The sequence below is a fragment of the Sinohyriopsis cumingii genome, chromosome 14, assembly GCF_028554795.1.
Source record: "Sinohyriopsis cumingii isolate HCF-2022 chromosome 14, ASM2855479v2, whole genome shotgun sequence".
Taxonomy (NCBI): domain Eukaryota; kingdom Metazoa; phylum Mollusca; class Bivalvia; order Unionida; family Unionidae; genus Sinohyriopsis; species Sinohyriopsis cumingii.
The window spans coordinates 18779667-18805509 of NC_142974.1; the positions used below are offsets into that span (position 1 = coordinate 18779667).

At 35.3% G+C, this 25843-nt stretch overlaps 1 protein-coding gene across 8 annotated transcripts; it reads right to left on the reverse strand.

Annotated features, from left to right (window-relative positions):
* Positions 1 to 592: 592 nt before the first annotated feature.
* On the reverse strand, positions 593 to 25472 carry LOC149783359 (uncharacterized). 8 transcript variants are annotated; one of them, XM_089931565.1, is made up of 8 exons: positions 24351 to 25472; positions 22083 to 22262; positions 16052 to 16228; positions 9492 to 9633; positions 8293 to 8475; positions 7404 to 7577; positions 5203 to 5946; positions 593 to 3987 (listed from the first exon to the last, which is right to left on the reverse strand). In XM_089931565.1, the coding sequence occupies exons 3-8, from the start codon at positions 16190 to 16192 to the stop codon at positions 3785 to 3787; spliced, it is 1587 nt and encodes a 528-aa protein (XP_089787691.1). In that variant the 5' UTR covers positions 16193 to 16228; positions 22083 to 22262; positions 24351 to 25472; the 3' UTR covers positions 593 to 3784. The 8 variants fall into 8 exon arrangements, with proteins under 8 accessions (XP_089787691.1, XP_089787693.1, XP_089787695.1 ...); XM_089931567.1 differs by lacking the exon at positions 24351 to 25472 and adding an exon at positions 21155 to 21239 and having other exon boundaries at positions 22083 to 22100; XM_089931569.1 differs by lacking the exon at positions 22083 to 22262 and having other exon boundaries at positions 24440 to 25472.
* Positions 25473 to 25843: the final 371 nt, after the last annotated feature.

The following is a 25843-nucleotide window of genomic DNA, read 5'->3' on the forward strand; positions in this document are numbered from 1 at the left end:
TTTTCCCCTTCTGTGTTGAAAATAGATAATGGGTTATTTTTTCCCCTTTTGTGTTGATTGATGATATTGGGATTATTTTCTTTTCTTCTGTTGTGATGGTAGATAATATGTGATGTTATTGTAAGGGATGTTTTCCTTCACGTCCGTGCTTAAAGTATATAATGTACAGCGTTCATCATTCGCACCATTCAATGCTGAATAATAAAAGAAGATGGCTTGTATCCAAATCGACGTAGTGAAGGTATTGCAAGAAGCTGTAGATGAAATGGGGATGGTGGAGGAATTTTTTATGAGATGGGAGTATGGTACCTCTAGTCTTCACAAATTAAAAATGAAAGTAAATAATTTGCAGAAGACCAATGAAAGATTGAGAGAGTTGATGAAACAGAAAAAGAAGGAGAATGAGGACAGAGAGGGAAAGAATTAATGAGAGCCTGGAATGAGTAAATTGAAAAATAAGACAAAAACGAGAAGAGGAAAAAGGAGAAGATAGAGGAGAAGAGGGAACAAGAGAAGGAGGAAAATAATGGGAAGAAAAAAACAAATGCAATGACAATCTTAGGAAGAATTAAGGAAATAATAGCATGAGGCGTTACAATATACATATTTTATATAACAACGAAGTTTATACAGTGATTATACAGTGAACACGTTTCTATTAGGAAAACCTGGTTAACATCGCTGTAAAAAAGGACCAATAGAAAATTATTTTTCTGACTGGATAAAAAGGCATGAACAATAAATATATTTATCAAATGCATTATCAACGAAACAAAGACGACTGTTTGTGGCTATGTCAATGTACAATCTACCGACTCTGTTATTGAAACAAGACATTTGATCAAAATTGTCCACATGTGGCACACACACACACACACACACACACACGCTTATATATATATATATATATATATATATATATATATATATATATATATATATATATATATATAGTTACACTGTTCTTGTGCCCGGCTAAATGAGTTAAATACAAGTCAAGCGTGTTGAAGTAACTTTTTGTGGATGAGCTTAAATAGAGGCAACATTGTCATCTGTCGTATACTTGTGATTACGTAAAGAAAATCTATGTTACACACAAAAACATGTTTCTCATTAAGAAAACGTTTAATGTTGTAAATATTTAGCTCCAAAAAATGACCCCGCGTAATATCAAAAATTGCTGCTGGTAATTCTATCAAGTAATATATTTAATTTTCCGAGAAGTTTTATTCTTTTAACGGATATAAATTTCTCATACAGTGTTTCTGATCTGATAAATCCGTGTATATAATTCTCATACGTTTTCCAATATTTTGCATTAGGACATAGTGGAATGTGAACCTTCAATATAAACTTCATCTGCATTCTGCTGCAATCGGTAAAGATGCAAGCTGCAACTCATCTACGATTTCAGTCACTTCAAATTGTCTAGCACTGATTGTTCCTGTATCATATACGACAACACTCTTGAGAATTTGATATCTTTGGTAATAAAATGACCGTAAAAAGAAGAATAGAAATCGAGTGGGTTTTTGGACTAAATGAATAGGACAAACACAATGTGAGAAAGATGGAAATTTATGAAATGAATTAATAAAGACAAATATATGATGTAAAAACACAATGATTCTCTCACGCTCTCAACATACGATTGACTCAAATCACTCTACAGAACATTCACACATTGAAAATAAACCAAAATATTAAATCAATATGAAGTACAGATCCAAGAAACCTCATGGACTGCAGATACGCTTCAAACAGTATTTTACACTACGAGAGAGATTCACATAATCTCGAATATGAACTCAACACAACGAAGATTCAAAATAATCTTATGAACACAACTAAGATTCAAAATAATTTTATGAACACAACGAATATTCAAAATAATCTTACGAACGTAAAAATGCAATTGGAACAACAATTGAACCAAACGTATGCTTCTAGACTCCTTGTACAGTGACACGATTCCTTGGGTTGGCCCACACTCTTATCGGCCGCTCGCACCCTTTATGGATCCACCACATGTACAGTCATACGTATACACACGTACAGACAGCATACAGCACCATTTTTAATTTGCTACTTCTACGTCCGTGGCACAGACATACGTACATGCATACGTATCGACAGCACGCAGCCTTAAATACTCTGGAAACTCCAGACAGCTCTAAACAACTTTAGACAGCTTCAGACAGCTCTAGTCATATTCACAGTCACAATCACAGTGACAGTCACAATCAGAATCATGGCCACAATCACAGCGACAGACACAATCACAGCGACAGTCACAATCACAGCGACAGTCACAATCACAGCGACAGTCACAATCAGCTACAATAAAACTAAATTGGTCATACTAATAGTTTCTGTATAAACTCAAGATATATGATAATACTTTAACCTCTAATAGTGACTTGTAATTCAAAGTTCAAATCTGCGTTGTAATAAATGCATTATTACGCGATAAGACATTATAAACCGAGTAAGCTTCGCATATCAAATGAAAATGTAAATTTAACACTTACCCCTATGGCTGGAGAACAATGGAGAGCGTACACTCCTTGACGGGATCCAAAACGACCAGTGTCGGTTTTAAAAATTGATCTTACTTAAATCCATAGGAGAGTGAGCAAAAGTCAGGGTAAAATACCCGTGCATATCATGTTAGTAATGTTACTTCGTCACAAGTAATTTCTGGCGAGGTACAAGTTAATACAGTCGCTTACCTGGAAAAACACGTATTCGCCCTAGATAACGTTGTACGCATGTACAACGAGAAATAGTCAAATAGTTCTAAGGCAAAACCAAGTTATTTCTTTGCCTAATTCTGTGACACTCAACTCGCAGGCAAATATTACTTGCATAGTTTAAATGGTTGCGTAGATTTTACATGCCGAAAACAGCAAATCAATTTCCAACTTCATTTTGTTAAATTTTAAACTTTTTTCGATTGCCATAAAACAAGCGTTGCTTATTGGTTGCAATGAAAAACACGCTGATTTGGTCGAAACGTGGATGAAAAGCAAAACAATATTTATTTTTGTCGTATGGCACTAAAAAGTTTCAAAAAAGGTAACAAACCGAAAATAAATCTTTTTGTAAAAAATTTAAAGCAAGGAAAATTGTCTAAATCGTATCATTTATAATTACGTGTAAGTCGTGTCCAATTTCTAACATCAAAGCATAAAGCTAGATCTGCCGGTGCATTATCCGACGACAGACCCGGGTCTAACACGTTTACATTTATAGTACCATAACACATCAGGAAGGGGCTTTTTCAAGGTTATTGGGGTAGTTTCTATTGGTGCAACGGCTGCCTCGTTTTCAAGGTTATTGGGGTAGTATCTATTTTGCTACCGAAGGTGCGATTGCTGGTGTAGCGGCTGCGTCGTCTTGGACGAATGTTGTTCGCAGACGAATCGGGTTTAGAATGTGATATCGATAACATTGTATTCAATAAGAATCTGCCAAAAGCGCAGAGAAAGTGCAATGTCTGTCAGCCTCTGATCGTTTGAACAATGAGGGCAGTGTGGTATGGAATGAATTTTCAGCCAGTCTCTCACAATAATCGTCTTTCAGACTCTCCTGTATGTGAAAAGAACTCAAAGTTATCCAGTAATGAAAAGATGTTCGGTTTGTGTCTTATTACACTGAGTTTTGCACTGAAAGCTTGTTTTTGCGATTTATTTTTGTTCATGTTAAGCATTTATTGAAACGATTGTTTGTTTGCTAGAAATATGTGACACAAATTGTATCTGTTCTCAAAGGCTTCCTGTGTTTACTCTTTGATAAATCCTGGAAAACTCGACACAGGAGATATCATCATTGTTTCGTAGAGACCACCACTATCATCGCTGGCTGTCTCAGATAGAGATTTTTGGTTCGTTCCTCTGATCTCTCCACAGTTTTCGTACACAAGGCTACTGTGTTCTTCGTCTTCGGCATCCGATTCTATTCCTGCAGCATCCAGTTTGTACTTGGCTATGTATAAAAGAATGTATAACAAGTATACGTGATAAATTCACTCCAAAAGGTGAAATGTATTAGCAAAACATTATCTTTCAAATTCTAAGTGCGGAGTAATGCATTTTTCATGTAGTCTTGGCAAAATAAATCTCGTTTCGAGATTTATACAAATGAAGCTTCATAAAAGCTGAATTATGAATTCCTAGTTAAGAAGATACCAAACAGTAACCATGAAAACATACATAAATAATGCTAGTACGATGTAATAGGAAATTTATATAACAGATCGATAATCAAGACTAGACAATGTGACAACAAAGGACACTTCCGATGTTTGCACCTACGTGCATGTATAAAGTGTATTAAATCAATGTCCATACAACCTGCTCCATAGCATCTATGCAAATTTAGTTTAAAAACACTGTTTCAGTGGTATTAGGTAAATAACATTTGCACTTATCCCTTTATTATATTTAACATATATTGTTCGTACTCAGACTAATGTTAGATATGTGGGGTTATATCACTTACTTTATGATCACCATATTCATTCATGGGATATCTTGGAAAATGCAGATGAAAAATAGAAATGTCTTGGAAAAGCCAAGAGTAGAAAGAAGGGATTGTCTTGGAAAAGCCAAGATTGGAAAGATGGGGACGTAATTGAAAAGCCGAAGATTAAAAAGCAAACACATTTCCGATTTGTGAAACACGTCATGTCGTAATAAAAACCAACTAAATAGCAAACATACAATCTGTTGTGTTATGACTGTTATTTGTCGTCATATGAATCTGCTTTGTATATTTTCGGTAATGGAAAACTTGAAAAAAAAAGTTAGTATTGAAAAGAGGATAGGGAACGGAAAACTGGAAAAGGGATAGCATTGAAAAGAGGATAGCATCACAAATGTTGGTTTGAAGCATTCAAAAACTATTACATGAATTGAAGCCAATAACTCTGAAATAATTATGAACAAAACAAATCATTCGTACTTTTGCAGTTCCAGACTCCATCCTTAATGCCTGCCTGTGCAACAATTAATTTCAAAGACTTGTGTAGATTATGTTCAAAACTTCGGGTTTTCTTCAGTACGAACACCAATTTAGTCTTTATTTTAGCAATCAAGATTATAATCAGTTCTTAATAGTTTGCAAGATGGATTTTAAATATAACTGTTCAAGGTGTTTTCGTCACATGTGCAAGTTTTCAGCATACACACACATACTTACCTAGACTTCCATATTCTGAATCCACATCACGTAGAATCACTCTTTCTTTTAGTGTCTTCTGAAAGGCTGTATCGTGAGATTTCTCTTTGCCCTTCATGATACTGAATTCATTGGGCTTGACATTAGTTGTGGGACAGACCACGCCAAAATGTGTGTTTTCATAAGAATCTAAGAAAGACGTCGATAAAATTGGCTCTCTTTTAGTCCCAGATAATTTGCACGCAGTGGGACGTGTCAGCTCAGAAGGACAATCACCAACTGCAATACGTGACTCTCTGTTGGTTGTGATTTGTTCCTTTTGTGAACATTTCATAGCATCTGCTTTGCTATAATGTTTTGACTTGGGACCTACTAGTTGTGGTATTGCACTGGAATCAGCCATTCTCCTTGGTGCCGATCCTTTCTCTGAAGAGACATTTAGCTCACCAGCAACGTTAGATAGCAGGTAATTGTCTTGTCCCACTGTACGTATGGATTTTCCTTGATTCATCTGATATGTTTCATTTGGTTTATTCTTTGTCTGATCAAACTTTGATATAAGCTTACTAACTCGATCCAGGGGTACTGGAGCCATGAATTCGTATGTATTGTCTTCTGAATTCTCAGCATCAATTTGAGTGGCGTTTGCTATACTCTTTTGTATGTGGGTGTGCATTGAAGGTTGTAAATTTTCGTATTGAAGGTAATCTGCTTCGTCAATATCATCTTCTTTGTTTGCGCCATCTGATGTGGACTTACTGATTTCTGAAAGTATAAACACCAAGCATTGCTCTTGTAAATACATATGAAATAAATAGCAAGTGTTTTGCTAAAATTGTTAATTTAAAAGATTCAGCTTAAAGCCATTTTTCATTACAATAATATTATAAGGAAACAAGGGGAGACTGTTTTTCGTTCCGTTACGATAAAGCTTTGATAGGAAATGTAAGTGGGTTTTATAGCGCCATATTTTAAGTTTTGGGTCACATGATCCTACCTATTTGGTATAAATACGAGTCAGTTGTGATGCGATGATGGTGATGTATAAGCTTGAACTACAGTTTATACCCTGTCTTAAGTGAAATAGTTCCAGCTACCCAGCAGGAATAAACGTATTAGTTCGTACAGATTCAAATAAGTGAACTCCTAGCTAGATAGATCTTGAAAGATTAGGGACTAAACTTTTAGTCGACTGGAAAAAGATCAAGGTAATCTCGATATCTGCAAAGAGGAACAAAGACTTTTTACACTTAGTAATTTCCAAAAATACAGAGTTTTGCCCGAAATACCTATTTTTTCGTATATTCGTCTATGTCCATCTATCATACCAGCTATAATGGTGGAAGGGCCAGATCAAGCAGGTGACTCAAAACACCACCCAGTCGACGATTCAGACCACGGCCTATTCAGCGACTCAGAACGCGACCCAGTCGACGATACAGACCACGACCTATTCAGCGACTCAGAACGCGACCCAATCGACGATTCGGGCCATGACCTTTTCAGAGACTCAGAATATCACCCAGTCGACGATTCAGTCCTCGACCTATTCAGCGACTGAGAGCAAAATCAAGTGGAACACGATAATGACAAGTTGTCGACAAAGTAAGAAATACAGAAAGCAAGCAGGTCAGTTACCGGCTGGAAGCATATATAAGACAAACACTGCTGGCGAGAAGACCGGTCAAATTCTGCAGGCCAGATTTAAGACGGTCACAGCGGGATTTCATCCTAACTTAAAGACCTATCCACAGTTCTGGAAATGTTTAGTCTATTCTGTGATACTATTTGCATCATTTCTTGTGTGTCATTTGTTTCTTTGTCTCCTCAGAAATCCATGCATGTACCAAAGTAAATTTGAAGCAAAGAAGAAATATAACATTCTACGAACTTTTCTGATAGCTAGAGACCTTTTTAATGTTGATGATGCGACATATACGTTGAAGGCTTATATGGTAACCATACGGCTTCATCTATCTGCGTTGCAAGGTTCAGTGCTTAAAATTTGCATACCGGAGTATTGTTGTTGCTCAAACATGGCCGGTAGATTGTAATTCCAAACTCGCTATATTTAGTTACAAGACCAGTTTAAAACATTATCTTAGTCATCAAGAAAATTGTATGTCAGATGCTGCTAACCTATATCCTGTTAACATATAATATTAATAGTAAATGCATGTAGTTTCAACAATTAATCTCACAAGTATACTTATCGACCCCACCTTTACTTTGATTTCCGGAAAAAACATCGAAGTTAAGTTGGGCTGCTTTCAGGTCAAGTTTCCTCAGAAAGGTTTTCCAGTAGGATGTAGTCTTGCCCTTGAGGCCCGTAACTTCAGAGAATTTAATAGTGGCAAGGTTGATTGGGATCTGGACGATTTTAAGGTCAAGTTCATCTTGAAAAAATATTAAAAGAAGTAAATTATCAGTGTACAATATACTCAGAAACAAATATTGCCGCTTCCTGTGTTACTTAACTTAAATCAAACTATATTCTATGATACAATATATCATTTTTTATTAGCATGTGATACAATTCTCCTCTCAAAATTTTCAGGGGTCTGATGGTACTAGCGTTAAACGGCATGCATGAGACAAATGGTAATGCCGTTACCAGGCACACATGGTTCAGCTGGTAAATACGTTAAAAGGCATGCAGAGGTCAGCTGGCAAAAGTGTTAATATGTATACAGGGGTCAGCTGGTAACCGTGTTTAAAGTCATGCAGAGGTTAGCTGGTACGAGTGTTAAAAGGCATACGTAGGCCAGCTTGTATATAGCGCCAAAAGGTATACGTGGTAAGCTTGTAATAGCGTTGCAAGGCAAAAGCATCTCACGTAGGTCATCAAGACTCTTATATATTAAACTGAGTCAAAAGTTTGCTGTGATATACAGTTTTGTCATTCATATATACGTCGTTATTAAACATTGATATAGCCTATCCTCCAACTAGTATTAATACTGCCATTTCATAACAACACCACTAGCATGGTAAAATGACCACGCATAAATTAAAGAAAACCGAAACAAAATTGGTTCTGGATGAGATGGGTGAGTGACACAAAACGACAGAGATAAAGCAAAAACATACAATCGAGTCAAACGTGTTTACCGTCAAATATATAATTTCCAAGCAGGTATATTTCTTCGGACACATTTGTCAAACGGAGAGTAGAGAAATGGCTGGTGGAAAATGTGTTGTCTCCAATATTTATGATTCCTTTCTTTGCAAAGTGGACGTCAACGGGAAGCGTGCTTTTCCTAAGAATCTCTGCGAGACTTAGTCTTTCTTTCTCTGATAATGTAAAAAAGATAAATACACAAATTATATACGATTACTTTAATATATGGTTATAAGCAATAAACAACATTATCCAGCTGTACAATTTTAATGTTATTTACATTTATAAAATAGCTATCACTGATTATTCATCCGTGACTATAAATTATACATCCATTCTATCTGTAAACCCTTTTTTCTGACATCTATTTTATCACTCATTAGGCTGTTCCCAAATAGCATTCAGTTTATCCCAGTTGTTCAAATGCACAAATCTTTTGGTCCAAGTCGATCAAAATATTATATATATATATATATATATATATATATATATATATATATATATATATATATATATATATATATATATATATATACACATATACATATATATATATATATATATATATATATATATATATATATATATACACATATACATATATATATATATATATATATATATATATATATATATATATATATATATATATATATAGAGAGAGAGAGAGAGAGAGAGAGAGAGAGAGAGAATTATAAATATGCACCAAATAGAACGGAAAATACTATCCCTAGATTTTACAGGAGAATTCTTGATAATACTAGGCAGAATGGATATTTAATAATACTAGGAAGAATTAATATTTAATACAAATAACACCATCATATAGGTTAGAGAAGTTTTAGCCGTGATGAAATATGGGCTGGTGCGTGCAGGCAAGGCTATATGTGCCCTTTACCCTTCGGACCTAGATTTGAACCTTCGTAGAGTGCGAATTAAAAATTCTCCAGCCTGTAAGATAGCATTACGAGTATATTATATATTTCTTCAATTCGAAGCGAACGATATGTTCTCACTAATAATGTTCCTGATGCTCGTAGAAAACGCAAATTTTCCCTTATAAAGAAAAGTTGTTAGATGTGTGTTTGTATCTGTTTCGTGCTGAGAGACGGCAATTCAAAAATAAGTGTTCATATCGATTTTAACAGGGACAAAACAATTAAAACAGGTTGGCACATGAATATAGTACCGTTCTTGTTGAGGTTCTCGACTAAACAGAATAGAATGGTGCTATCTACAGGGAAACTGTAGGTACATTCTTGCTTGCCTCCCTGGGCGGGCTGCACAGCAGACACACGTTGGCTGCGGCAGGCACTGTGTATTCGAATAACCTAGAGATGGAAATTAGAGAAAGTCTTGAAATGTTTATTAGCTACGTTTGTTAAACAAATCTTCCTTACTTAAAGCATCAATATATACAGCATACAGCGATGCAAAAACATGCATATACATACATGCAAAGAGACATAAAGAGGTACGTATAGATACGTACAAAACAATTATCCATACATACCTACTTACATTGGTACATATGTGTATTGGGAGAGAGTAATTAAAAGCACTGACTGTTGCCTGATAAAATCCGAATTTGAAATAAATCAAACCCTTAAGGTATACATACCTAAGCCGATAGAAAGCCCGTGACTGTCACAAGCAACAGAGAAACAAATGCGTTTGCTGTCAATATTCGGAAATAGATTGGACTCAGTCATCGAGATAATGATATTCTAGTAAGCTTACGATTATCCCTGTTACAGACCATATTCTAACGCACGCTGTCGCACTCCCTTTTCCTCATCAAACACGCTTACTGATAGGTTTTCCCAGTTTCAGCTAACGGTCCCTCTTCCTTTACAGTTTGCATGTTACAACTTGTTAGTAATAAACCAGTTTGTAACAACTCTGTCAGACGGACATACGGTCTCCTAAAGTTGGTATGTCTTTCGTTGTTACCTCCCATAGCTCACTTCCTCTTATCCTGTTAAAGTGTATATTCTAAGAAGTTTTATTTCCTCACCATCGGCTAGATCCTATGTAGATTGTGTTCGCACGTGAACACCCGTTGCACCCTTCACTGCACACCCATACAGCCAACAGAATTCGAGCGCTCAAAAGCACAACACTGATCGCACTTCAGCACGTTTTTTTTATTTTTTATTTTTATGGGCTTCCAATCAGGACCCGAAATTTCAGTTGCTAGTCTTTTTTATTTAACTTGTATATAGACTCCGCACAGTTAAAAAAAAAACAGTTCGGAATATAATAAATTCTGAAACGCATGGTTACGTAAAAGTTTAATTTCACATATTTGACTGATCAAAATCGGATTCAGTAGCCCTCCTGAATCAAGATTCAAAATCAAACTCCAGCTGGTTGCCTGCGTATGTGTACATCTGGCATTAGGACGAGTATGCCTTTCATTTTCGTTCAGAATTAAATTCTCAATAAATCAGTACCTCTAAGATCTTCTTAAATTTAACACAAAACAAAGAAAGCAAGGAAAGGAAATACTGCCGTCGTCTTGGACAATGATCGGTATATTCTAGAATCAAAGCGCCAATTACTTATTTTGGAATATTTCCAGCCTTTGTCAAAACTAATTTAACATGATGCAGTAATATAAGTATGTCACAAATTCTTAAATGGCATGTGCGGACGTTTGGGTGGGGGTGGGGTTGGGGGACTTTGGTTTATTTTTTCATGGACGTGGATGCTATGTGGAAGTCTACTACTTGATTCCAAAGAATTCGAATAATCCAAAAATGTACCAACATCTGGAAAATTTGACTATGCTAAAGGATTGCCCATTGTTTTCAAAATTTTTACGTGAGTCTGAATATACTACTGAATGGATATATATTTACTTAAACCACTTAACTCAGAAGCTGTTCTCATACGCTAAAGATGCAAATAATTGTTCTAGACAAGCTGAGTAAAATTAAAACTTCTAAAGACTGCATTCCAGTAACAGCAGATATTGATATCAGCCTTTACTCTAATATCGAGCATGATCACAATTTGACGATAATCCTGGCAGAACATGATTGATAATCTGGATCCAAGGCGACAGCATGAAGATGTGTAGAATTTTCGGAAAATGCTACTTCCATCGAGCAACCTTATTTTTAAAAGAAAAATATCTCCTAAAGACAATAAAAGCTAAAGGTTAGAAGTCCCATTTTGGCCCATCAGAAAAAGAACTGCAAAATAGTTTCCTAATTGAATGAATGATTACCACATATAAATTTAAATTCAGTCTAAAATTAGGAAGTATAGACATTTTAGAGGAAATAATTTACAAGGAAGTTAACTTTGCAAAACTAGAACGATCAGGCCATGTGTATATTCCTAGAGATTGACTCATCAAGCTTTTCGAAGACATACGACCAAAAAGAAAACAAAATCAAAGGATTTAAGACATTGGAGAACACATGTTACGACAATGAAATCTCAGGCATTACGATGAATACATATTAAGGGCAAAACAAATGAATCAATTCCGTTTTTTGTAAATTTCGATAGACATTCATCGACATTCAATGAACATTCGGAAGCGTCGATAAGAAAATAAACTTAACAAGCAAAAATGACAAAGTTCTAATTTGACATGAAGTTAATAATTACGAATTTTTTAGGTCTTTTATTTACAATATACTGCATATGGTTGGAATTACCGTATACACTCAAAGCAACAAAATTACATGCATTTTATCAAATTATAAAATGTTTCCGATACCAAGAGTAAAACAATATGCACATCCTGCTTGTGTCAGAGGGTGAAGACAGAAACCGAAATTCGTTACTACCAGAAATGAAATCGAACGAGGAAATTGCTCTTGAATATGAGACAGTTTTGAAACCTTGCCGAACAGAAACTAAGATAAGACACTAAACAGTATCAACTTTTTATGTGATATATATATATATATATATATATATATATATATATATATATATATATATATATATATATATATATATATATATATATATATATATATATAAATTATAAAATAAACAACACCAACACGTAGAATGTGTTTTTAGGATATCCAGGTAGACCCATTATTTCTACATACAACTCAGTTACAAATAATATATCGCAATATATTGATCACATTTTACAACCACTAATGAAATCACTACCTTCATACGTCAAAGATACTTTTGATTTCATTACCAAATTGAAATCTTTACCGAAACTAACGGAAAATTCATTCCTTGTTACACTTGATGTGGTTTCACTCTACACGAATATACCACACAATGATGGTGTCGAAGCGTGTAAATATTATCTTGAAGATAACGAATTTACATATAAACTATCCAAAGAACATATTTGTGATTTGATAAAACTTGTGCTCGAAAATAACTTTTTTCAATTTGGTAATACAAACTATCTCCAAAAAATGGGAACAGCAATGGGTAGTCCTATGGCACCTGCTTATGCATCTTTATTTATGGGAAAATTAGAAAATGATTTTCTAAATAAATGCCTCTTAAAACCGGATGTATGGTTAAGGTTTTTAGACGATATTTTTATGATTTGGAGTTATTCATTAGAAGACCTTTATTACTTTATAGACAGTTTAAACAAATTACATCCAACAATAAAATTTACATTCAATGTCTCTAAAACTAAAGTTTCATTCTTGGACGTTGATGTCATGAAAAATGAAAATAATGAAATTACTACCATGGTTCATGTTAAAAACACGAATATTCATCAGTATGTTGAATATTCTTCATGCCATCCTAAATCATGTAAAAATGGGATACCATATAGTCAAGCAAAAAGATACAGAAGAATTATTTCGGATGATGCTGTTTTTAAATCATCCTTGACAGAGCTAGGTCAGCATTTTTTAAATAGAAATTACCCTATTGACATCATTAATACTGCTTTCCAAAAGGTATCTTCTCTTACACAGATTGAATCTTTACAATATAAAATCAAAAATAGAAATGAAGATATCATTCCTTTTGTTATTGAATATAATCCAAGTTTGCCTAATATAGGTAAGATTATCAATAAATATTGGGATTTATTAAACTTATCATGTAAAGCAAGTGTTAAATCGCTACACGAAAGCAAACCCACACTTGCTTATAAAAGGACTAAAAATCTGAAAGATTTCCTAACTAATTCCAAATTAGAAAAACCATCATATAAAATAGGATCATCAACTAAATGTAATAGACCTAGATGTTCACACTGTTCATTTATTAATGAAAATACTTCTTTTAATAGTAATAATACGAAAGAAACTTTTAATATGCGTTGTGACATTAATTGTGCAACATCAAATGTTATTTATTTGATAACGTGCAAAAAATGTGGCATCCAATATGTTGGACAAACCAGTCAACAAATATCTAAACGTATGAACCAACATAGATCAGATATAAATATTATATCGATCAACCATTTTCATCTCATGTTGCCGCACATTTTAACAAAAATTCCCATACATTGCAAGATTTCTCCTTCCAACCTATTGTTAAAGCTGATTCTGAAATGGAACGTCTACTAAAGGAAACCTATTGGATTCACCGTCTTAACACGGTATATCCAAAAGGTCTAAATTCAAAAACACTATATGACATTTAGTAATTTTTTATTAATTTTTATTTTTTTATTTTTTTTTATTTTTTTTATTTTTTTTTTCTGAATTATGTCCCCTGTTTACAATTAGATATGAATATTTCATATTATTTTACTTTGCAGAAAATCTTAATTGGTAAAAGTATAATCTAATAACATAAAAATAAGTTTACTAATTCTTTAAAAAATGAAATTGAATTTTTAATTAATTATCAATATAATATGATTAATTATTTATAAAATACTTGATTAATTATTTATAAAATACTTGATAGTAACCGTAATGCACACCATATTTTTATCATATTTTTATTAAATAAATTGAGTTCTGATAACCACTTTAACAGCTATAAAGATTATACTATTATATATGTTGATTACATTTATCTTTGTAATTTTTTTTTTTTTTTTTTTTTTGTAATTTATTTTCTTTTCTTCTAATAAGCGTGTATTATACATAATACTAATATTACTAAAACTGTTTATCTCTATTTGTTAATAAATCATATATATATATACATACATACATACATACAGAAAGAGAGAGAGAGAATCAAACAGTAAATGAGTAGACCCTAAGTCGTTCACAACCGAAGGGTGTTTAAATGCCCAAATACTGCATGTAGTTTTTTCTCTAATCAACTTATAACAACACATTACGAAACCTCCAATTTCAGACTTATATTTTGTTTATTTTGCTTCCCATTTGTTTGGCCAATCATCAAGTGTTTTCAAGCCGAAGATTTATACTTTACACCATGCACAAGAAAACGCTACCAACATGCTAAATGCACATAATTATTCTTGTATTAAATTTACAGGTTATATGCATAATTATTCTTGTATTAAATTAACGTATTATATGCATACATCCTTATGTTACGAAATTACAGGGAGTCTATTTTATTGAACTAATCTATGCTATCAACAAGTCTTAAGAATAATATACATTACTAAATGTTCTCCTAGAAACTTGTTAATCACTCGGTTTGAGAAATATCTTCCCAGCAATGATTGCCTATAATAAACAAATTGTCCCTAAAATATAACAAAGCTATAAACAGCGAGGTTAATAGGAATATAACATACCTTACGTTGTTACAATATATAATATTAAACAGTTTTTACGACTCTGTGGTCATAGACAAAGTAACTGAAAAGAGCGAAAACCCCAAAATTTTGTCAAATTTAACAAATATATTTCCTAAAATAAAAAAGTGAAAATGTAAAAAAAAATTACAATATTGTCAATCAAATCGCAAAATATTCCTACAAATTCTATCACAAGTCCAAATGTGTGAAGGTCTAACTGAATTAAAGTGGGGATCCAAATAAATTCTGATATTGAATGTGTTGATGTGTCTGTAGTCTCAAATGTGTTAATTGCCAATATCTCTATTGGAGTGTGGGGATGTACTAAGTCTTTTGATGTATCACAATAATATAATACAAAATGTCCGTGTCTGAATTCACTATAACTCCAAATTAATGTTCTAGTCAAAGAGTATTATTGAGCACTTTGCAATTCCAGTGAATAATAAGTTGAAGAAATAAATCAACCCAAATTAAACAACTGAAGACAACAATATGAATCATTTTGCATCGGATGTTAAGGCAAGAATGTGTAATTCTTAGTTCAATAAGAGTATTTACCCTTTTACTTGATCTAGGTCTCAATTAACATTTTCTGAAAATACTCTGTCCCTGAATGGAAACTTCCATTTTAGAAGTTTCTAAGATTAGAATCAAGATAATTAATATGTTTACCTTCAATATTGACCTGACTCTTTAATCTACAATCATTTAAAATCTTTATCTACGTACTATATTGTTTAAAAATACACGTTACTAGTCAGGCACACCAAGAATTGCTTCCGGACAAGGTCAAGAACAAAATAGGGCTATAAATAACATATAATCATTACGAAAAACCGCACATATAATACAAATTAAATATACATAACGATAAGTGTGTGTGTGTCTCTGTGTGCCTGTGTTTGTCTGTGTTTGTGTGCATGTGTGTAGATAGATAGATAGATAAACACATATATATATATATATATATATATATATATATATATATATATATATATATATATATATATATATAGGTTGAGGTTGAGTTGAAAATGTTATTTCTTTACCTGTACATATTCATATGCTTCAGCCCCCGTATTACCGCCGAAACTTTGTGTAGCCATAACAATTTTGGGTAATTTTCCTTTGTTCCATTTGTAAAACTCGCCTACAGTGCACTTTTCACTTTTTGTTTCGTATTCCACCATTTTTCAGGCGACTACAGGTGTACAAGTGCAAAATTCCTGCAAATATAATTTCTTATTATCATCATATTTCCAAATTTGTATTGCCATGTAGAAATCAACCATGGACTTGGAATTTCTTTGATACATTTCATTGAACTACATACTGAAGTTATTATGTAAAAAGTAACACACACAAATAAAATCGTACTTAACTCTATTGCTTGTTTTGTTTGGGTTTATTTTAAGGGTGGTGTGGGTAAGTTTTTTTAATGTTCAAACTTTCTGGAGTTGAAAATCAGAGAATCATTATTGCAAGGCATCGGAAGACGACTTCAATGATAAACAGAGGCAGAATTTTTATGGCAACGGAGAGTAATAACGATAGACGGGTCTAATTGTGTGGGGGTGGGTGTTCGAATCAAAATAATGATCAACACATATGTATTTATTTCCTAACCTCTATTACGTGCTGAAAGCCTTGAAATAATCCTATTTAAAATCACTACATTGAAAATATATTTTCTTTTGGAATAATGCCTTCCTTTCAGGTAATTATTTCTTATGTACCTTGTCTCGATTTCCATTTTATTTTTCACACCAGGCGTTGTTTACCTTATTTTAGGTGTTTACAAACCTGCAACCTGTACTATTTCATTATATCACATTAAAACCTGTTTTTGTTATGTACATTGCTAATAATAAAGCGATACTGCATTCTTGGCGGGCTATTATTATAATTCGTGTCAGGCGAAGCTCAAGTTAAGCGATAGAAATTCATTGCACTGACTCCGTACAATGCATTATCCGGTTGGTACAAGGCTACAGTAGTTATATCTACCACTACTGACTCCGTACAATGCATTATCCGGTTGGTACAAGGCTACAGTAGTTATATCTACCACTACTGACTCCGTACAATGCATTATCCGGTTGGTACAAGGCTACAGTAGTTATATCTACCACCGAAGACATGACTTTCTAAGCTAAACTGAAAGACGTTTTCATAACCAGCCCATTAATTTGAAGAAGGAAAAAAAATGATCAACTCAAAAAATAAAAGTAGCAGACCGGACCACCAAAAATTAAATTATCAGTACCAAATTTGATATGTGTATGTTAATTATTGCCCTTATCTAAAAACTGCAACCAAAAAATGTGGCGAATATGTATACAATGCAGCTGACACTCTGTGAATGATATTGTGATGACGTTAAAGAGAGTCTTGATAAATATGGGGAAGTGTTGACTAGCTACAATAGTAATACAATAGGCAGGGAAACACCCGTGAAAGATATTTATTAAAGAGGGCCAGAAAATATATATATTTCCATAAACTCCTTACTGACGAAAACTGACGAAATACCGGACCGCTCCGGTGGCCCAGTGGTTAGAGCGTCCGCATCGGATGCGGGAGTTCGTGGGTTCGATCCCCGGCCGAATCATACCAAAGACTTACAAAAATGGTACTAACAGCTGCCTCGCTTGGCGCTCAGCATCAAGAGGTTCATGTTAGGACTGGTCGGCCTGATGTCAGGATAATGTGACCGGGTGGGGACATCATGCTACATGTCTGCTGCGTGATGCCCCAGTGCTGGTCATCACTATAAACTGTCACACTGCAGACATCGTAGCGATATTTAAAAAAAACAATTGTTAAAGGTACGTTACAAAATCCAAATCACACAAACAGAAACTGACAAAATACCCTGGTACGTACCGCCGATAAAAAAAATTACCGCAGTAAACCGATATCCCGGTAAAACTGCACACCCATAATGGCTCGTGGTACGGAACATTGGTCTAGATTCAGCTCAAGCTATATACCTACAACACGGCCTCGTCTTAGCTACGGCATTTGCGGTTCAGTGATGATTCCAATTAACTACAAGATAGGAAGTTGAGGAAACGTCTACTGATACAGATGTCGCAAAATAAAGAAAACTCTCCAACGATATAACACAGAATATACAGCACCATATTTATTGATCAGAAAGTTGGTTTATATAGTATACCTGCAAAGGGAATAGCCCAATGTAATGAACTGCGTTTATATATATATATGACAGTAAGATGGAAGCAGGAACAAGAATTCAGAACTAGGTAGTCTTGTAGTTTGTTAGCAGGGATGAACGTAGCTGCTGACGTTTATTTTCACTGGTCATGTTATCGTATTTACATCAGGAAGAAAAAGCCTAGTACTTTCAGAAATGCAGATAACACTCTGCAAATGTACCACTATTATCAAAGGGATTAAATTACCTTTTATTATGTTGTTAGGAGGCCCCACGCTGAAAAACCAGACGTTAATGAATACTGCTTTGCTTGAGGATTTAATTTCCCTTTGGATGAATTTCACTTCATTAGGCAAAAAACGAGTGTAAGAGGAGGTACTTAATGAACCGGTTTAAAGCCTGTAGCTGTAATCATTTAAAAATGACATACGTGCTGAATACCAGAAGATAGACCGCTCCAGTGGCCTAGTGGTTAGAGCGTCCGCCCCGGATGGGGTAGGTCGTGGGTTCGATCAGCGCAGACTTATAAAAATGGTACTAACAGCTGCCTCGCTAGGCGCTCAGCATGAAGAGGTTAGTGTTAGGATTGGTCGGCTTGGTCTGACGATAATGTGACTGTGTGGGACATCATGCTACATGTCTGCGACATGATGCCCCAGTGCTAGACATCACTTTAAACTGCCTCACTGCAGACATCGTAGCGATATGACTGGAACATTGTTAAAGCTATGTGGAAAATCTAAATCACACGCACAAACACACAAACACAAGAAGGTATGTTTGAACCAACATACAAAACACAATTCCCAGCCAGTCGGAATCAAAGGGCATGTCTCAGTCCGTCGGAATCAAATGGTGTGTCTCAGCCAGTCGGAATCAGATGGCATGTCATAGCCAGTCGGAATCAAACGGCACGTCTCAGCCAGTAGAAACCAAATGGTACGTCTCAACCAGTCGGAATCAAATGGCATATCTCAGCTAGTCGGAATCAAATGGCATGTCTCAGCCTTTTGGGAATCAAATGGCATGTCTCTGCTAGTGGGAATCAAATGGCATGTCTCAGCCAGTGGGAATCAAATGGCAAGTCTCAGCCAGTGGGAATCAAATGGCATGTCGGAATCCAAATACGTGGAGCTGCAAAAGCCACGTCTAGAAAGAAGACTAATTTACAGCCGTTTCACTTCAGGTCAGAAGATATAATGAATCCGTCTAACTGCATCTTCAGTGAAATACTTTTTGGCCTACATACTGAAAAGGGATAGCTGCAAATAACAGTGGGGACAGGCAATGCAAGTGTACAAAGTTGTGAGAAGGAATTCTTTTTTGTTATAAAAACCAGGCGAAGCGTTAGTCATGATGTGCTTCACGTGCATGAAGTTGTCATAACACGTTGGTTTCTTTTTATTTTTGTACAACATTTTGACAACGTGTAAAAGGATATTTTATTTAAGGTATTGGCATTGAATCTATTCCGTATGGGAATTGAACTTGGGGAATGAAAATGGATTTTTTTTTAGAACTGCCATCATTTCAAGTTTTTTGTTCATCCTTTTTAATGTATGATATTTTCATGAAAATGCAGTGTTAACACCTGATCGTGGACCGTCCCTTCATTTTTCTGTTTGATTCCTCACTTGCGACTCGTTAATTTAGTTATATCAGAGTACAAGTTAGGCGAGTGAACTCATCACGTTCTTTTCCGAAAGTGTTTGTAGATTGATGTTTCGCATTCTCATTGTATCTTCTAACTGCATGCAAGTTTTAAAGCAACCGAGTTGTGGGTTCAGAAGGTAAAAAGGGTGCAATTAAATTAGGTTAATGTCTGATAAAAAAGAACTTCTTGACAACTGTCATTGCACTGAGTTCAAGAGAAAAGACTTCTTGACAATGGACACTGCAATGAGTCCAAGAGACGGTGGGCTTCAAGAGACATTGGCAAGTGCCAACACTAAAGCATCATGATCTGAGTCTGCGGGATCTCACACGAAATTAGATTCAAATAAAGTAAAAGATCGGCAATATCCGCAAATAAACGAAGTGATGCGGGCAAGTGGAATGACAATAACAGGTTAGGTACGATTTGGACCAAATTTAATGGTACCTGTGTACTGGTACAAGGTAAGGCACTCCCAGATTAACAAGCTAGTTCAACGCCTTTAAATGTAAACTATCCTAGGAATCGCCATAAAAGTAATTCTGACAACTTTCTCATTGGTCAATTTTAAAATGGTCAACACATTGTGAAAACAAACATCAGCTTTAGTCTCCTCAATTTTGTCATGAAACGTTGTCTAGGCCACTATCTTGAATGGACATGTTAAAATGAAGATATATTCCATCTCTATTTAATGTGTGTGTGTGTGTGTGATTTGGATTTTCAACGTAGCTTTAACCATTTTTCAGTCATATCGCTACCATGTCTGCATTACGACAGTTTATAGTGATGTCTAGCACTGGGACATCATGCAGCAGACATGTAGCATGATGTCCCACCCAGTCACATTATCCTGACACCAGGCCGACCAGTCCTAACACTAACCTCTTAATGCCGAGCGTCAAGCGAGGCAGCTGTTAGTACCATATTTGTAAGTCTTTGGTATGATTCGGCCGGGGATCGAACCCACGACCTCCCGCATCCGATGCGGACGCTCTAACCACTAGGCCATCGGAGCGGTCTATTTAATGTACTTGTGGTTCCAAAGTACATGTCACTCATTCTCACAGCAAAAAGAATATTGGCAGGAAAATTTCTTTGTTTTTCTATCATTGTCACGAACTGACTGAAAATTATTCCTTCTTTTACGTATGCATTAAATAAGTTGAGATTCTTAGTATAATAAAGACCTTAACATATATTTTCTTAAGTCGACTGTGCTAAAGCGCCTCATCTGAAGTTCACTGTGGAACACAAACTCAAGCTGAGTGGCGTAATAGTTCTCACCAGGCGAGAAGCTCGTGCACTTCATAATACCTGTAAGGGGTCTGTTTGCACGGACCATGTGCAATGTAAAGCTTTGGCAGTCGCACGTACAGTTTCTACAGATAGGAGCTAGAACCTGAAAATTTAGAGCGGCCAGGTTACGGTAGGAAATTTCTTTATTTCTTTTCTTTTGAATAATATCGGGGAAAAGTGTTGCAACTGGGAATTATACTACTGGGAGGTAAAGTTTTTCTTTTTTTCTTTGTGTTTAGATAGGAATAGTGTTTGCAGGATTCTATTTTATTCATGACAAATCATTCTAGTGGATTGTTTTTTCACTAATTACATATTTTTCGTACGTCATTAATTATAACCTACAGACTAATATATTTGTCAAATATATTGATTTTAATTCATATTAAATTATGCAATGCTATACTGAATATACTTTACTTTTATGTTGTAATCTACTTGTATATGTCAGCTGCATTCTAAATTTCATATTTTCATTGTCTTGCATTCATACAGTGTTAGGTTTGTTTTCGTTTAGTGTAGAGAGAAAAAAGTAAATGTAGACGTGACATAAAAGAGCATGGAATAAAACAAAGCACAAGGGCACTGTCGTGTACGCATTAACAATATAATACGACTCAAAACGACTTTCATTTTGTAGCCGCTTCCAACCCTGGAGAGACAAGGCCGGGTTGAGACTGCTAACGGAAGATTGTGCTAGACAGGGAATCATGCCATAAGGTGCGTATTGTCTCTGTATTCTCCATAAGTGGTATTCCAACTATCCATTCGTCAGTTCCGTGACAATCATTGATCACTCTTTAATATTCGTATCAGTAAGTAGCAAGTGTGCTTTAATATTCGTATCAGTAAGTAGCAAGTATGTAAATGTATCTAGATGAGTGGTAGTTATTAACTCCCAAGGCATGATTTATCAATTTATCAAAGAGGCAAAAACGAGTAATACCTCGACAGTGGAGGGAAATCAGTCTGGAAGAAGCTCAGCGTTCTAAGGATTACAGGGGTAAACCTCAAAAGGTGACGGTTCAAACACTGGGCAAAGATGAAAGAGCATCCAGCTGTCAATGAATGAAGCACGAGTACAAGAGCTGGTTGCCTACATCCGACAGGAAGTTTCTGATCAACACTGCAGCCCCGCCATCAGGAGGATGTTCCGGGATATGGGAAGAAACACCAAGTGATTATAATTCAACCTGACCAGTGTAATGTGTGATTGAGATTTTTAACGTAGCTTTAACAATTTTTCAGTCATATCGCTACGATGTCTGCAGTTGGGCAGTTTATGGTAATGCCTAGCATTGGGGCATAATGTCGCAGACATGTAGCATGATGTCCCACCAAGTCACATTATCCTGACACCAGGCCGACCAGTCCTAACACTAACCTCTAAAAGCTGAGCGCCAAGCGAGTATAATTTTTGTAAGTCTTTGTTACGACTCGGCCGGGGATCAAACCCACGACCTCCCGCATCCGAGGCGGACGATCTAAACACTAGGCCACCGATGTACGAGTTATAGCAATAGATGCCCTTCATGAAAACATTTTATACACCTATCAGTGTGTAACTCGAAGAAAAGACAGCATATTACCGTCATTTCATAGTTGTTGCAAAACTAAACACCCTTTTTCCAAACCCGGATCACAATACTTTCATTCGGTTTTTTCTTATCCGGGCTTAATTTCTTTTTTATGTGCAATGATTTTGCATACATATGTAATGTGCGTCTTTCTGCCTGATACTAAAAATCTGTAATTGTTTGTCCACCCTTGTGCATTGGCTTTTTTTATAAAAAAAAATCTCCTGAATAGTGAGGTGTCAATTAATTCTGAATGTAAGCATTGCAAACGGAATGGTATTGACATGGAAACTGAGCAGTGTGCGTGCTGATGACCGAAGTGTGTATTTGTACAGAATGTAGTTTTTTACAGGGTGAAATTCCCTCTTGATTTATGTATTATGATACATAGCCACTAACTGCATAATAAACACATAAATTATTCGCATGCGCCCGAGTCTAGTCACGAAATGTCATAAGGTAATTTTTTTTCTATGTCTTAATTTTACTTGCTCATTCCATGTCTGTCTCGTAAAATCGTTCTTTTTCATTGTTATTGTTATTTTAGACTTAGAATCCCACAAATGCGAACGTTAGATGCGTGCGAAGTTAAACTTGAAAATGAGTTAAATTAGAGGAAGGTGCAAATTACTTAGTCAGGCCTCAAAAGAGTTCATTTTTTATGTATATCCCTTTATACGTTGATGATTTTCCTTATGTTTATTCACTGCTCACTTCATGTTTGTTTGTATTTAGTCACGAGTCATTTGCCAGTCATTCATTTGTTTTTGTCTGCATTTAGCCAGTCATTTTACGATTCAGTTATTTGTACTGTATGAATATAGTGACGAGCTATTTTGCCATTTTTTTTATTCAGTCACAAGCCAGTTTGTCTGTTTTGTATGCATTTAGTCAAAGAGTAATTTGTAATTCAGCCATTTTTTTTTCGTTTCCGTTTATTCACTTATGTTGTCATTGTAATTTCCTTTGCATGTACTTAGTGTCAAAACATTTAATTCATGTGTTTTGCATGTACCTAGTGTCAAATCATTTAATGTGTTTTGCATGTACTTAGTGTCAAATCATTTAATTAATGTGTTTTGCATGTACCTAGTGTAAAATCATTTAATTCATGTGTTTTGCCTGTACTTAGTGCAAAATCATTTAATTCATGTGTTTTGCATGTACTTAGTGTCAAAAACATTTAATGTGTTTTGCATGTACTTAGTGTCAAATCATTTAATTTGTGTTTTTTACGTATTTAAGTCATAAAGCATTTTCGATGTTTCGGTGCATTTGCCTTTGTCTTTTTATTTTAGTGACGATTCAGTTTGCTTTAGTCGTTTGTCGTGCATTTATTTAATTACGGGTTATTTAACAATTAAGCCATATATTTGCATGAATTTAATCATAATGTATCTCAATATTCAGTCATGTGTCGTATCTGTCAAAATAAAGCTTGGTACCGTCGAAACTACGTCCAAAATGAACACTTGTTACAGTCGAAACTGTCAAAATTAATACTTGGTTAAGTCGGATCAATGAAAAATAAACACTTATTACAGTCGAATTTATGTAAAATTAACATAGTACAATCGCATTTATGTAAATTTAAGTCAGTACAGACGATGGTTATGTAAAATTAACTAATTAATTACCTGGATTAAGATATTCGCACGTCTCTCTCCTAACCGTGCTGCCTCCCTAAACAGTAATACGCAAAAGTTCCATTTTTTACAAACATTACCTGGGCCAGTATCATTATCTCAACTAGCATGCAGAAGGCAGCTTTAGGTCTTCCTGGTTCATCTTTTACAATTTATATCGTACATTACTGCTTTGAGCATGGCAACTGTCTTGTTTTTATGTAATTGTATCACTCATCCTTATCCGAATGAATAAAGTCGTACATAGCTGATGACTAACAGTGTGATGGTGGCTTCAGTATTGTCAACTGAGAAGTGGGTGGGTATTTCTGGATCCAAGAGGATTGAGTTTTGTGGGTTTGAGCCTTACCAGTTTAGTTGCTATTTTGGTTATAACTTATTTATTTATGTGAACTATGTTATCGACGCCATTCCCTACTTCCTGTCCCCTGACTCTCATCCCACCCCAGACACAGATGGTCAAGGTGCTGTATTCCTCCTTCTGACCGAATCCGCATCCGCCTGTAGACCGTTTCCTTCTTTCATCCCTAAGAATCCTGGTCAGAATGACGCAGCCTACCCAAACTGTTCAACATAATCTAATACAAATGTCGGCAGGAAAGCAGTATTAATTTCATGAAATTCGTTATCACTAATTGCACAGAATCGTGTGGATAAATGCTCACATCAGTCGTGCTTCACACCCATCCCTCACCTTAAGTCTCTCCGTGGCATCGATAGTTAGTGTCCGCCTTGGATGCTGCAAGTCACGGTTTCGAACCCCGCCCCGGTTCATATCAAAGACTTATATAAAAATGGTACTAGCAGTTGCCTCGGTAGGCCTCAGGATTAAGAGGTAGGTGGACTAGTAGGCCTGTTAAATGGTAATGTGACTGGGGGACTTGATGCTACATGACTGCGGCATGATGCTTTAGTGCTTAACAGTGCTATGAACTGACACAATACAGACATCGTAGCGATATTATTCAAATTGTTAAAGCACGTTAAAAAATCCCAACCCACACACACAGTCTGGAGAAATGTAGCATTGTTCCCACGCCCTTCTACGTAATACATGATACATATGTTTTTAAGTTCTCACACTGCACAATGCTTTCCACCCCCACCTCGCTCCAGAATGGAACAAACCGCTTTATTCCCATGCTATTTTGTTATCACTAATTCCATGCTTAAGTGCTTATACGATACAATCGGGCTTCGCTCCAAGGTAGTGGATCAAACATTCAAAACTGAACATACAACTATATCACCATATGCAAAGTTGAATGTCTTAACATCGTGTGAGAGGAACTGCGCTACATTAAACTGAAATCACCGCACATTATTATTATTATTATTATTATTATTATATACTGTATGATAAGGACTTCTCATACTTTGGGATTTAATCATGTATATTCTGCGTATTTGCATCATAATTTCAGAACATCCATCCACCACACCAAGAAGACATTGACAGTTTGCATATTTGCATATATATATAT

Excerpts from the sequence above, each read along its gene's own strand:
- LOC149783359 (XM_089931569.1), bottom strand. The coding sequence starts at position 16,192 with ATGGTGGAATACGAAACAAAAAGTGAAAAGTGCACTGTAGGCGAGTTT. Across the intron at positions 9,634-16,051 it reads AAGCATATGAATATGTACAG|GTTATTCGAATACACAGTGC; the intron begins GTAAAGAAATAA and ends TTCCATCTCTAG. Across the intron at positions 5,947-7,403 it reads TTCCGGAAATCAAAGTAAAG|AAATCAGTAAGTCCACATCA; the intron begins GTGGGGTCGATA and ends TTATACTTTCAG.